The 13,824-nt window shown below is 43.8% G+C and overlaps 1 protein-coding gene across 2 annotated transcripts in view; it reads left to right on the top strand.

The window, feature by feature from the left end:
- The window catches only part of LOC126995630 (uncharacterized), a 55,124-nt gene extending 42,483 nt beyond the window's left edge, over positions 1-12,641 (top strand). For both annotated transcript variants that reach the window (XM_050855357.1, XM_050855358.1), the window contains exons 6-11: positions 2,568-2,717; positions 5,012-5,200; positions 5,983-6,120; positions 7,435-7,646; positions 10,853-10,979; positions 11,393-12,641. In XM_050855357.1, coding sequence (XP_050711314.1) covers positions 2,568-2,717; positions 5,012-5,200; positions 5,983-6,120; positions 7,435-7,646; positions 10,853-10,979; positions 11,393-12,007 — 1,431 coding nt within the window. In that variant the 3' untranslated portion in view covers positions 12,008-12,641. The remainder of the gene's footprint in view (positions 1-2,567; positions 2,718-5,011; positions 5,201-5,982; positions 6,121-7,434; positions 7,647-10,852; positions 10,980-11,392) is intronic.
- The last annotated feature ends 1,183 nt before the right edge of the window (positions 12,642-13,824 follow it).

Below are 13,824 nucleotides of genomic sequence, written 5' to 3'. Positions count from 1 at the left end.
AAGGAGATAAAGAAAAGGAGAAAAAGAAAAGGAGAAAAAGAAAAGGAGATAAAGAAAAGGAAAAAAAGAAAAGGAGATAAAGAAAAGGAGATAAAGAAAAGGAGAAAAAGAAAAGGAGAAAAGGAAGGAAAATATGAGAAAATGAAAAGGAGAAATGAATAGGAAAAGAAGAAAATGAAAAGGAGAAAATGAAAAGAAAAAAGGGAGAAAAGAAAAGGAGAAAATGAAAAGGACAAAAAGAAAAGGAGAAAAAAGAAGAGAGAGAGAGAGAGAGAGAGAGAGAGAGAGAGAGAGAGAGAGAGAGAGAGAGAGAGAGAGAGAGAGAGAGAGAGAGAGAGAGAGAGAGAGAAATGAAAAATGAAAAATGAAACTCGCTCACACACTTAATGAACAAGAAAAGTCACGGAACAGCTGAACCAGAGGGTAGAGAGTTAAGAGTGTTGACGGAATAATACCTTGGAGTTACTGAACCCTTCGTGCCATCCTCCCCCCCACCTTCACCTTGTTTTCCAGGAATCCAGCAGGTGCTTGCCCTCAATTTTCATTCCGCGTTCTTAAAAATAAAAAATAAAGTAACACCCCCAAAACTCCACCCTCCAGAAAGTGCGTCTTTGATCACACTTGGTGCCCCGTTGAAAAGAGAGAATGTAAAAAAGCTCAGTCACGCTCAGCTCAGTTAACAGGAAGAAAAATCAAGGGCTGCCATTTTTACACTTTCCATCACTTTACTTGATTGTCACTGCATATAGTCACGGCCGTCTGACCTCCATATAGGACCATGCAGTGAACTGAAGTGTTTTTTCTTCTTTGTCTTCATTCCTGACCTCTATATTGCACAATGCTGAAGCGAATTTTTTCTTCTTTTTTCCTGGTCTCCATATACGACCGTGCAGTGAGTTGAAGTACGTTTTTTTCTTTTTCTTCTCCTTCTTCTTCCTTTTCTTCTCCTTCTTTTCTGACCTCCATATAGGACCATGCAGCACGTTGGAACACTTTTTTTTCTCCTTTTTTTAGTCATCATCCTTTATACATCTCTTTTGTTGTTCCTATTTTCAAATTCAACCAACTACTTACAATCCCAGCCATAGCCGCTCAGTCCACACGAGCTGCTCCGAATTTCCTTGTTATGTCGCTGACTCTCCTGAACAACGCGGTCAGCTAGTCTTCTAATTTTAGGAGTGAGTGAGTAAGCACGCACAGCAGTCCTACTTCACACACACACACACACACACACACACACACACACACACACACACACACACCTCTTTATCTGTACCTGTTCTCTTTATCTTTCTAAATACATAATTGTTTCATTATTATAGTGAGTGCCGTATTATCCTAAAAAAAAGTCAACAGATAAATATCACCACCAGCTAAATTAAAACTATTGTCTTAGGTTTGGGTTATAATAGTTTTGATGAAAATTACAAACTAATGAATGTGAAACGAATGGCCAGTGATGCTAGATAAGGTTTTTAATATTATCTCGCTGTTTAAACCTTATCTCAAATCAGACAGCAGCAATGAAAAGATATTTATGTGCAAGAAGATAACAGCAACTCATGTAGCCTAGTCACATTTTTACATCGTGGCAACACTCGACACTGGTGAACCCAAGGAGACTATATACAAGGAGACTACATATCCTTAATTTGGGTGAACCGTACTCACTGTTTTTACATATTTCAACTGATGTCACTTCAAGCACATACTCTCATACATTGTTAAGGTTTTCAAACTTCAAAGAATCTATCGTCATATGTGAGTAACTTTCAGTCGTGTTGATACACCAAAACAACTTACAGCTCTTTTGAAACACTGAATATTCACGCAACTAACAGTTTATAAATTGATTATTACATTATTTATTTATTGTCCAGCACCATGCACCATAAGACGTCTCAGAGGCAAAGGTGGCTGAGGCAAAGTAGTGGGAGTCAGCACAAAGGACGAAGCGGCGTCTAAAGAGCTTATAGTTAATGTCCTTATGGTGGCGTCCGGGCCATTGTTGTGGTGTTTTACTCCTCGTGTGGAGGGACTACAAGCCGCTCATCATTGTCTGTAGTCACGCTGCGGCTGTCTATCACGGAGTATTGATGACCGATCTGACCTTAGTTATAAAAATAAAAAAATTATACACAAGCTTGGGTCGTGTATCAGTGGAATAGTGTGTGTGTGCGCTCGCACGAAGGTAATTTTGCACGTCATTATGTGAATGATAAGAGTTTTGATGAGGATTTTCTTGGAATTTCAATTAAGCTTTGTCGGTAATTCTGGAGAGAGAGAGAGAGAGAGAGAGAGAGAGAGAGAGAGAGAGAGAGAGAGAGAGAGAGAGAGAGAGACGCGCTTTTTATTTTTTAATTATAACAACAGAAATAACAATAAAAATAACAACACTAAACCAAGTATGAAAAATGGAATGTAGTTAAAATAATCAACCTTTCCATGTTCATACTTCAACTCACTGTTCCTGTGTTTTTTTTTTCCCGTGTAGTGATTGAAATGGTGAAAACGGAGCACCAAACATGTCTATCACTCCCACCAAACTCTTTCTCCTCTTCCCTCAGGAGCTGGAGGAACAGAACCGCCTGCTGGTGCGCGTCAGCAAGCGGCAGGAGACGGCGCTGACCCGCTACCACGACATGAAGAGCGAGCTGCCGCACATCTTGGAGTCCCACAAAATAGAGATCAACGTCCTTCAGGAGAAACTACGACGGGTGAGGCACTGAAGGGGTGAGAGGGAGGGAGAAAGATGTGAAGAGAGGGGATAGTACGGGAGAGGGGAAGAAAACGAGAAAGAGAATAGTAAGGGAGAGGGTGGAGAATGAGGGAGGGGAGAGTTGTGGGGAGGGAAAGAAAACGAGGGAGGGGAGAGTAGGGGAAAGGGGAAGAAAACGAGGGAGGGGAGAGTAGGGGAGAGGGGAAGAAAACGAGGGAGGGAAAAGAGGAAGAGATCGAAGGGAGAGAAGGGGAGAGTGGAAGCGGACGAGGGAGGGGAAAGTAGGAGAGAGGAATATGGATGGAAAAGAAGGGTGGGAAACTACGCAAGATGAAGCACTGTAAAGGAGGGAAGGGGGGAGAGGGGAAGAGTGAGGGAGATAGGGAAAGTGAAGAGAGGGGAACAATAAAGGAGAGACATACATCCAGACAGACGAATGGATAAACGGACGGATACACATACGACAGACAGACAGACAGACGGGTAAAGGTAGACAGCTAGACGGTGCGATAGATAGACAGGAGATAGAAGGATAGAGAGATAGAGAGTCGTGTTATTTGTAGAGACTTCATATTTTTAGATTTTTCTTTTTTTTACAGCAGAGGAAGCAGCTCTTTACTCTTTTTGACTAGAAGGTGGCGCCAACTTTTTCTTTCTCTCACCTTTGATCTTCTTCCTGACATTGTAAATATTTAGTGTTGATAATAATGAGACCTGCAAGTTTTCTGAGGTCGTAAATTAGCGTCCGAACACAGTAATTATAGGTTATTTGTCATGGGGGAATGTGTCTAGCATATATACCTCTTGACCTTCACACATTACTATTACTCTACCTTATTACCTCTCTTATTATACCTTCTGCTCATTCCCTTCTACTCCTTGAAAGATAACGTGACAAGTCTGATAAGCAGTTACTTGCGTATTATCTTTTGACCTTTGGATAAATAAGTCTCGAGTTCTTATCTCGTGCTATATTGTTATCTGCAGCTCTTTGTAAGAGGAAAACCCTTGCATTAAATTTCAGTCCACCAAAGAGAATCTAACTTTACCCTGTCTTGGAGTGTTGGGTAGTTTGTTTAACCCGGTAGCAGCGACTGGCCAAATATGTGGCTTTACAATATACCAGCGACGGGCCAAATTATTGCCTTGACATAAAACCTCCAAAATAGAGGATGCATAAACTGATCACAAATGCATTAATACATATAATATAATGGTTGGCGTGAGTGATGATTTTTTCTCATTAATTCGCTTAGAGAGGTCTTTATTAAGAAACATGATCACCGCAGCTACTGGGTTAATAGAAAGGCAACAGATAGTAGGAAGATAGATAAATAGGTAGCTAGATAGAGATAATTAGATAGACAGAGACAAAAATTGAGAGACTTTTTTTCTTAATACATTGATTCTTACAGATAAAGTACCAGGAAGATCCCTTGTATACGGACGGTCACGAATTAGCATTTCACCTAAACTTAAACCTTTTACATTTTTTTTCATTTGGTTTCAATTAATATCATTCTAAAAATAAAGTGTGATGGAAAAAAAATTACTGTTTGATTTTACATAGGAGAGGAATTGGGGCAACCTGGCTAGGCTCGCGAAGTAAGAAATGTGACCTGGGACATTTTGAGAACCACCCCAATATTCAGCTCACTTGTTTTACCTCATTTGACGGAATCTAACAACCTCCTCCTCCTCCTCCTCCTCCTCCTCCTCCTCCTCCTCCTCCTCCTCCTCCTCCTCCTCCTCCTCCTGCTCCTCCTCCTACTCCTCCTCTCTCTCCTCTTCAGGCTATATATTCGGGTAATTTGTCTGAGGAAGGCTTAAATTCATCCCTTTTGACTTAATGATATACTCTTGTTTCTCTGTCTTGCACTCACTCATCCATCTCAGTTCACGGCAAGGAATCTAATCTTATCCTCCTCCTCCTCTTCCTCCTCCTCCTCGGAAAATGACGGCAAGTAGTTCATCAGCTAGAAGGTAAATTTATACCCTCAGACCTCTTCATATACTACACGCGTTACTCACCATCCTGCGTTACTCACCATCCTTCTCTGTTCTTTCCATTTCGTTTCGAGGGAAGAGAACCATAATTTTCGCCTCCTCCTCCTCCTCCTCCTCATTCTCCTCTTCCTCTTCTTCTTGTTCTTCTACTTCTTTTTCTTCTTCTTCTTCTTCCTCAGGCCACTAAAAAAAATATATTAGGGGTGAAGTTTATCCCTTTTGAGCATTAGACATTCTCGCACCACTATTTTCAACCCCATTCCATTTTCTCTTCTTGCCCCTCAGTCGACAGAGGAGAACCGGCGGAACAGTGAACGGCTGAAGCTTGACGACTCGCGCATCCTCAAGCTGTCGGAGGAGGTGACGAAGCTGCGGGAGCTGAATCGCAAACGGAACCTGCCGGAGCGAGACTACCTCAACAAGCAGCTCATCACCGCCACGCACTCACTGCAGGAGAGGGAGAAGGAGGTGGAGGTGAGGACCCAGCTAGGCGGATAAAGAGTCTCGGTATAGATAGATAGATAGATAAATTGATAGATAGATAAGCAGACAGACAGACAGATAGACAGATAGATAGGTGGATAGATAGATAGATGAGTAGTATTGATGAGAAAAATATCCTTAGGGACCTCTATGACTAACTATCTTTAATGCAAAACAGAAAAAAAAATTAGGAAAACTAGAGAGAAGTGTTACTTACTTCATTCATACCCCACTCTTAAATAAATAAAATTTAAAAAAAGCAATCGCTGTTAAGATAAAAAAAATGATATCCTATAATTATCGGTCAACAAAGGAAACAGGAGAGAATATTAAGACATAGCAAAGCGAGGGGGCTGCCTTTACCATGAATTTATTTATTGTTACAGATAGATGATCGCACGAGGGAAAATTGTTCTTGAAATTCCATGAATGTATATTTTCTATTAAGCAAAATATTAGAGGCTTGGCAAGATTTTGTGCGCAGGGATTTTTTTATGCAAACATTCTTCAACTGTTTGCTGTCAAAATACGAAGAAATAACATACACATCACATTAAAATAGTACACCGTTATTTTTTTTTATTTTTTTTTACGATTTGAAGCACCTGCACACCCGTCTCTAGTAACTTATGTGTTATTTTTCTCTCTTTTCTTTTCTTTCTTTTATTTTATATTATTTTCTCTGCTTTTCTTTTCCTTTCTCTTCTCTTTTATTTTCTTCTCTTCTCTTCTCTTCTTTACTGTTCATTTATCTCTTCTCTTCTCTTCCCCAGGAGCTGAAGCGTCGCATCGGCATCCTGGAGAAGTCCCTGAGGCAGCAGGTGCAGGCGGAGGTGGCGCGGCACCGCACCACCGCCAAGAAGCTGTACAATCTGCAGTGTGAACACCACGACCTGCAGGAAGTCCTCAAGGTGCGCTGCTCTTTCCCCTTGCACGCCCCCTCAGTCACGCTTGCTCTCCCACTATTTCCTCAGTCACTCTTGCTCTCCCACTATTTCCTTAGTCACTCGTGCTCTCCCACTATTTCCTCAGTCACTCGTGCTCTCCCACTATTTCACGGCTGACTATTTCCGTTCCATCGTCCCTGCCTCCCTTCTCATCCTGTTCATTCCCCCTTCCTTTCTTCCTTCCATCAGTCTTGCAGTTTATCCATCCTCCGACTCGTCTTCACCACGCATGCCTCCCCATCCCTCATTTCAAGCTCCTACCTTCAAGCTTTCCCTTTCCATTCCTTCAAGATTTCTATGTTTCTCGGTTCATTTCTTCCTCACTCTGTACTCATGCCTCCTCTTCTCCGTCCTTCATCGTTATTGTTCCTCCCTCCCTTATCCTTGCTGTTTCTCCCTCCTTTATCGTTGCTGTTCCTCTTTTCCATTCCTGCGCTATTTATGTTTATCGATTCATTTCCTCCTTACTCCACATCCATGCTTCTTTCCCTCCCTTCCTCCCTCCCTCGCTCATCTTTTCCGTTCCTCCCTAGCTCCCTTATCCTTCTGTTTCTCCCCACCCCCCCTCTCCTCGCCACCATTTCCATCCATCTTCCTTACACCTTCATCATGCTCTTGAGGTCGATGGGAAATTGCACTTATTCCAGGAACGTGTCTGCAGGTGACCCCAGTATTTTTATCTTAATCTCCTACTTAGGCAAGACAACTTAATGTGCCTAATTGTGATCTCTATATTTATGGTTCATCTGTAAGGTCTTATTAGTCGACTCACCCAATTTTAAAACCCTGAACACCAGACTATTACAGAGCTTTCCCTTATTGTTGTGACCTACATATGTATCCTTCGTCTGGAACGTGATTTTGAGTATATTCAGTCTATTCAAAGCACTGCACCCAAAACTACAGTAATAAAGGCGTTCATAGTTATGGTGTTCCTCTCAAACTCGAATTTTCCGTCCATCTATCCGTTCCATCCTCTCAAACTCAAATTTTCCATCCATTTATCCATTCCCTCCACTCAAACTCGAATTTTCCATTCATTCCATTCTCTCAAACTCGAATTTTCCATGCATTCCATTCTCTCAAACTCGAATGTTCCATGCATTCCATTCTCTCAAACTCGAATTGTCCATCCATTCCATTCTTTCAAACTCGAATTTTCCATCCATTCCATTCAAACTCAAATTTTCCATTCCATCCATCCATCCATCCACCCATCCATCCATCCATTCGATCCCTCCATCCACTCAATTCATCCTCTCTCTCATCCTTTTACAGGAGCGGGAACAGGAGCTGGAATCTCTGAAGCAGTATAGCCTCAGGACGGGAGACAGCGCCTCCACCACGGCACCCTCTTCGCGCTCCGGCTCCGTCTCCGCCAGGCACAAGCGAGGCAGCAGCTCCTCGGGAACGACCTCTACCTCGGGCGTCGTGTGCCCCGTCGACCCCCTAACCGGCAGTGAATCGCGCATGTCGTTCGCTTTGGAGGCGTAAGTTGTTGTTGGTTCTTTATCGGAGTGAAGAGCTTGGTTTGTTGTATACCTTCCCATACACATCCTTAGTTCAGCTTAATTTTATTACGTCTTTGGCAGCTTCTTTTCCTGTCTTTTAGTTGTTTCACTCATCTTTTTCGCAAGCCTTTTGTCTTTTACTGAGTATGTGTATATGTGTGTGTAAGCACCTCTGCTTGTTCAAACACTTGCGATTTTAGAGTATGTTGGCTCCGTTGCCATAGGCGGAAAAGGGCTTACTGGAGATGACAAAATATTATTGTGCGTTATGTTCACGGAGAGTAAGATGTAGGGAAAGAGATTGGTTGGGGAAAGTAAAGAGAGAGTGCATGGATGAGGATTTTGGTAGGAAAATTTCAGCAAAACACCAGGAGAACAAAAAACTTTTCTGGAAAGAAGTTAAAAGAGAAATGAAGGGAGAAAAGAATGACATTTGTAGCATGAAGAGGAAAGATGGGGTGCTTGTGAAAGGGAGGTATGGAAGCAGCACTTTGAAACTGTAATGAATGAGAGTGTGGGAGGGTGAGCAGAAGTGACTAGTGTAGGAATAAAGATCAATGAAGGGCGGCCAGATCCACAGGGGAGGATGGAGAGAGGTGAGATAGAGGAGGCAATGAAGAAGTTAAAAGTATAGGAAAAGCCCCTGGAGCTGATGGTATAGCAGCTGAAATGTTGAAGTATGGAGGAGGTGTAGTTGTTGAATGGATATTATGGATATGTAACCTAGCATGGGAACAGAGTGAGGTGCCAGAGGATTGGAGAAAGGCTATTGTTGTGCCGCTGTACAAAGGGAAACGGAGCAGAGGTGATTGTAATAGTTACAGGGGAATAAGTCTACTCAGTGTGGCAGGAAAAGTGTATGGAAGGGTTTTAAATGAGAAGATGAAGAAAATAACTGAGAAAAGTGTAAACGATGAACAAGGGGGGGTTAGGAAAGGGAGAGGTTGTGTAGATCAAATATTTGCACTCAAAATGTTAGTTGAAAATACATAGAGAAGGATAGGAAGCTGTTTACTGCTTTCATGGACCTGGAGAAGGCATATAACAGGGTTGACAGGAAAGAGTTGTGGTATGTTCTAAAGATATATGGTGTGGGAGGGCGTTTGTTATAGGGAATTCAATCCTTCTATAAGGATGCGAGTGCCTCTGTACGCGTGAAGGGTGAGTTGAGTAAGAGTTTTGGTGTTGGTGTGGGTGTGAGACAGGAGTGTGTGATGTCACCACGGCTATTTAATGTGTACACATGGATGGTTGTATGAGAGAAATGAAAGCCAGAGTGGGGGAGCTTGGTCCAAGGCTGAAAGTGAGAGGTACGGAGAAGTCACTGGTTGCGGCTTGCGGGCATGTTTGCAGTGTTGTTGGCAGATAATGAGGGGACGCTGCAGAGGATAGTGGATGAGTTTGACAGGATGTGTAAGAGAGGAAAGCTGAGAGTGAATGCTGAAAAGAGTAAGGTTATGGTATTTGAGAGGACGAGAGAACAGGTCATTGATTTTGCAAAGCCATACAGAGTTAGAGCAGAGGGTACAACGAAGTGTAGGATAAGGTTAGGGGAGGAGAGAATGGAGGAGGTGACTGAGTTTAAATATTTAGGGACTGTTTTATGTAAGCATGACAGCATGGAAGGTGAGGAGAGGGAAAGAGCAGTGAAGGGAGGACAGGTGATGGGTGCATTGGAGAGAGTTATGAAAGGAAGAAGTATGAGCATGGAGGTAAAGAGGGGAATAAGGAATAGTATTATCCTGCCAACTCTGTCATATGCGTCAGAGACGTAGACATGGAATGCTGCACAGCAATCGAGAATACGTGCAGTGGAAATGAGCAAAGGTGGGCACCCGCTATTTTTTTGTTAGTCCACAATTTGCAATTCCGTTAACTTTGTTGGGCAATTCGCTAATCGCTAATCCGCAAATTTTCCGGCATCGACGGTCCGCTGTCGCAAATCCGCTAATGTTAACGCTAATAAGTTTTTTTAGTCCACTAATGAAGTCCGCAACAGCCCGCTAACCATTTTTTAGTCCGCTAACCCTTTATTGGTAGTTAAAAATATAATATTCAATAAAATTACCTTACAATTTATATATTTATTTATTTATATATTTTTATATACTATAACAGAAGTTTTAAAACAGCAAAATACAGAATCCGCATATCAGTCACTAGTCATTGTTGTCCTCCTCCTCCTCCCTCTGGCACAGCCACTTCCCCTTCAAGAGGTGCATGTTTCCAGTGACAAACACCAGCTTCTCAAAGTTATTATGAGTCAGGGATGACCTCTTGGGCCTGAGGACATCAGAGCCCGGAAAATCCGGGACGTCTGGCCACCCTAATCTAGAAGTTTCTCCACACTTTCAAGAATATTCTTGAATTTCCCGGAAATTTCATTGTTGGCGGTTTTTGAAAGTTTGTGTTAGCGGACTAATAATTTCGCTAACTCCAAATCCGCTAATTTTTCAAACTTTCCGCAAACGCTATTCCGCAATTTTTTTTTAGTCTGCTATTAGCGGACTAGCGATTAGCGAACTTAAATTGCGGAATGCCCACCTTTGGAAAGGAGTTCTATAAGAGGTGCATGTGGTGTATCAGGATGGGATGGGATGGAAAAAGTAATGAAAGCGTGTATGAGCGGTTTGGTATGGGTACGACAGCGAAAGGAGTGGAGTGTGGAGTGGTGGAGTGGGTGAAGCGTGGTGCATTGAGATGGTTTGGACACGTGATGAGAATGGGGGAAAATGAATTCGTGAAGAGAGTGTATGAGGGAAGGTGTCAGGGGACGACCACCTGTGAAGTGGATCAATATAGGGTGAGTGAGTATTGGAGCAAGAGAGTTGGAAGTAGCAGGATTGAGTGTGCTGAGAGGGAATGCCAGAACAGGGAGAGATGGAGACACTTCTGCCGCGGCCACCCCCTGGAGGGAAATTCCCGCGAGGGAGCAAGGCATCGGAGATATAGATAGATTGATAGATGTTCAGGCAACGACTGTAGTGTGTGCCATATTAGGCATTTCAGTTTCAAAGACTGCCAAAAGAACATCAAACCTAATACTCTTGCAAGTGAGTGTTAATATTCAACTGAGTATATCCAACTTCAGAAAACAGCTATTTGCTCTTTGCATTTCACGAAGCAAATAGATGACTTTCGAACATAAGAGCCAGTCGCCATCACTGCTGCCTTTCCCTTCTCAGCGCTGGTCGCCTGCCGCCCATCAGCGCTGAGGCTCGGCGCCACAAGGAGGGGGACGGCGGCACATTCCTGGGATCGCCCGAGGCGCTGCCCAGAAGACAGCGGCATCGCAGTCAGGCCTACGTCAAGGTTAGGTTTTGTTTTGCACACTCCCTTACACCAGCGTTTGGAGAAGGCATGGTCTTTCCCAAGACTCAAGTTATCCTATCTCACCCTTTCAGTGGTTTTAAGTTTGTTTAGTGTTTCATCCGCCTTTTGTTTTCAGTGTATTCCTCACCAAACAGTACACATTTGTTTTGAAGTACAAACACATGTTTATCTATAACGTAACTTCGGTGAACTATTATTAAAAAGATATTTTTATTAGCCTTTATCATGATGCACACAGTAAAAGTAAGGCATCAGCTTTAGATGAACGTCCTGTTTTAGGAATGACTGCGGGTTGAGAAATGCAAATAACAATGACGTAAGACGTAATGATACTATATAGAGTTTCATTCTTCGATAAGTAGTATACGTGTTGAATTTGTGGTGTCTCTTAGGATGGATCCGAGGACCGCCGCCTGGGGAGGATCAGGCGGGGCCGCCGGTCACCGAAAGAAGAGGGGTTCCTGTTCAGTCCCCGGTGTACACCCTCGCCCAGTCCCCCCACCACGCCGGAGCCTCACGCCCATCGCTCTGACCCGGACGGCGACGCGCTGGAGGACGGCAGCCACTACCAGCACGGCGGCGCCGACCACAGGAGGCGACAACGCTTACCCACGCGGGGCGAAAGACACACGGCCAAGGAACAAGGAACTCCAGCGGATGACGACAAAGACACAACCAGTGATGACGCCAAACCCGCGCTCAGAAGGGAGTTCTCACTGATAGAAAACTACCCACCTAAGGAGCGCGTCAGCCTCCACGGCGGTTCCAGCGGCGGAGCATCTGACAGCGGCAGCACTCCACCTCCCCCTGCGCCTCCACCGCCCAAGCCCCTCATCGATGCTCGCCTTCCCCCACACCTTACCCGCTTCGATTCTGCAGGGCCCGGTCGAAGTCCCCTACAGAGGAGGAAGACAATGAAAGCCGAGGAATTGCGCACCTCCTCCAGCCTCTCCAAACTGGATGGTGAGGCTCCGCTGAAGCCTGTCCGCACCGCCATCACGCCCTGAGCCGCGCGAGTGTTCGGTGCCTACGGCAGCCACGAGAACTACAGGTGTTGTCTTCTACCGTGGCTGCTCGTCATTGTGAATAAACCGAAAGTGTACAACGATTACCTTTTAAGCTAGTCTGTATCTCTCCTGTGTATAGACCTTCTAAGTCACTTATAAGTATAAGTTATTCTTGTCTATAAGCACTTGAGTATTCTTGAACGGTTACGGAGCCGATGGACACGATATGAGGCGGTCCCTGTATGAGAAACAGAAAGGATCGGTACCGCCGTGTGAGGGAAGGTCAAGCGGTAATGTCAACAACAACTTAACGCACACATCGCAGAGAATAAAGCACGGCACGTTATTTATGTCGACACACACACGTTATAGCACCTTGAACTCTGTTGAATTAGCCAGACTAATTTTACAGAGTTCATACCGCGGTAGCAACAGTAAGGTGAAAGAGGTTCTCGTTCGGGTTGGCGACGACCAACTCACTAGAACCCGCGACTCGCCCGTCACCCGCCTCGCCACCACCTGCACAGTGTCTTGTAGGTACATGACCGCAGCTTGGCATTTGGTATCTTCTCATTAAACAATAAAGGTCCATCAGTCCACATGTCAAATACAAGTAAAAAAGAGATTCACTGTGGGTTCGGTGTTTCAGTTTCCTTTCCAAGTCTTGTCTGTCTCTGCTGGCAGCCATTGTGCCGGCGGTATTATTATCCACACAGACCAATGAACTCCAGTGTCCTGCGTGAGACTCCAGCATAAGCCGTGGGGCTTTGATGGCGGCTCTGTATGTGACACTCTGAAGTCCCTTAGTAAGTGTAATATTTAAATAAGGCGCGAGGTAGAGCAAGAAGGCACGATCAGGTAGCATCAGAGACGCATATGTCCTCGTCGACAGACCGACTTGGTCGGCTCGGCTGACGTCAGCCGACGGGCTCCCTAATAGCCCGTGTCCATAAGGAAATGGACAAGTTTTCAACAACACCAACAACAGGTAGCATGAATAGAATAGACACATCAATAATACAAATAAGGGGAAACTGATCTGCGGCAATCTGTAGCCCTTAGACTTAGAGCAGAGGTTCTCAAACTGGGTGCCACGGACAGTGCCTTGGGGTGCCACAAAATTATCATTAATTTAGAATCATGCCTTTTTTTCTTCTTTTTTTATGTTAGTCTGCATTTATAACTCTTAAGTTAATCTAAGTCTACTGATGAGTTCTGTCTGGGCATGTACTGTACCGTATGTTAATTTTGGTTTGAGTATGGATAATAATTTTAATTCATTAAAGTAATTCAAACAGGTTTAGTTGTGTATAAGAAGTTAATTCATGTGAGTGGAGGGGGGGGGGTGAAAAAGGGGTGCCACAAAAGGGTTTATATAAGTTCAGGGTGCCATCACTGAAAAAAGATTGAGAACCACTGACTTAGAGGAACAACGGATGGGGACTTCTTCCCTGTAGAGAATTTTGTGATCGAGAACAATGGCTGTGAGACTTTTAAGGATTTTATTTATAACAAAAGAGGCAGCCCTAGGGCAAAAAAATGAAAATGAAGTTACAATGTTTCCCACTAAGAGGATACTTCAAAGTAGGGAAAAGGAATCTGGACCCAAACTTGATCAGTTGTGGGAGTCTGAAAATTCAGCGTTTTGTTTTGTGTCAGTCAGTAGTGGTGCAGATGAATACAAGGTGTTGAGAAGCAAAATGGGATGAAGAGAACACGCAGGAAGATACATGTCCTACGGTCTATGATATTTACAAAAAAAAAAGATGGTACGTGATGATGATAGTGATACCATACATTAGGAAATATACCTTGAT

This window comes from Eriocheir sinensis, chromosome 8, assembly GCF_024679095.1.
Source record: "Eriocheir sinensis breed Jianghai 21 chromosome 8, ASM2467909v1, whole genome shotgun sequence".
NCBI classification, from domain to species: Eukaryota; Metazoa; Arthropoda; class Malacostraca; order Decapoda; family Varunidae; genus Eriocheir; species Eriocheir sinensis.
This window is presented reverse-complemented; position numbering and strand designations above follow the sequence as displayed.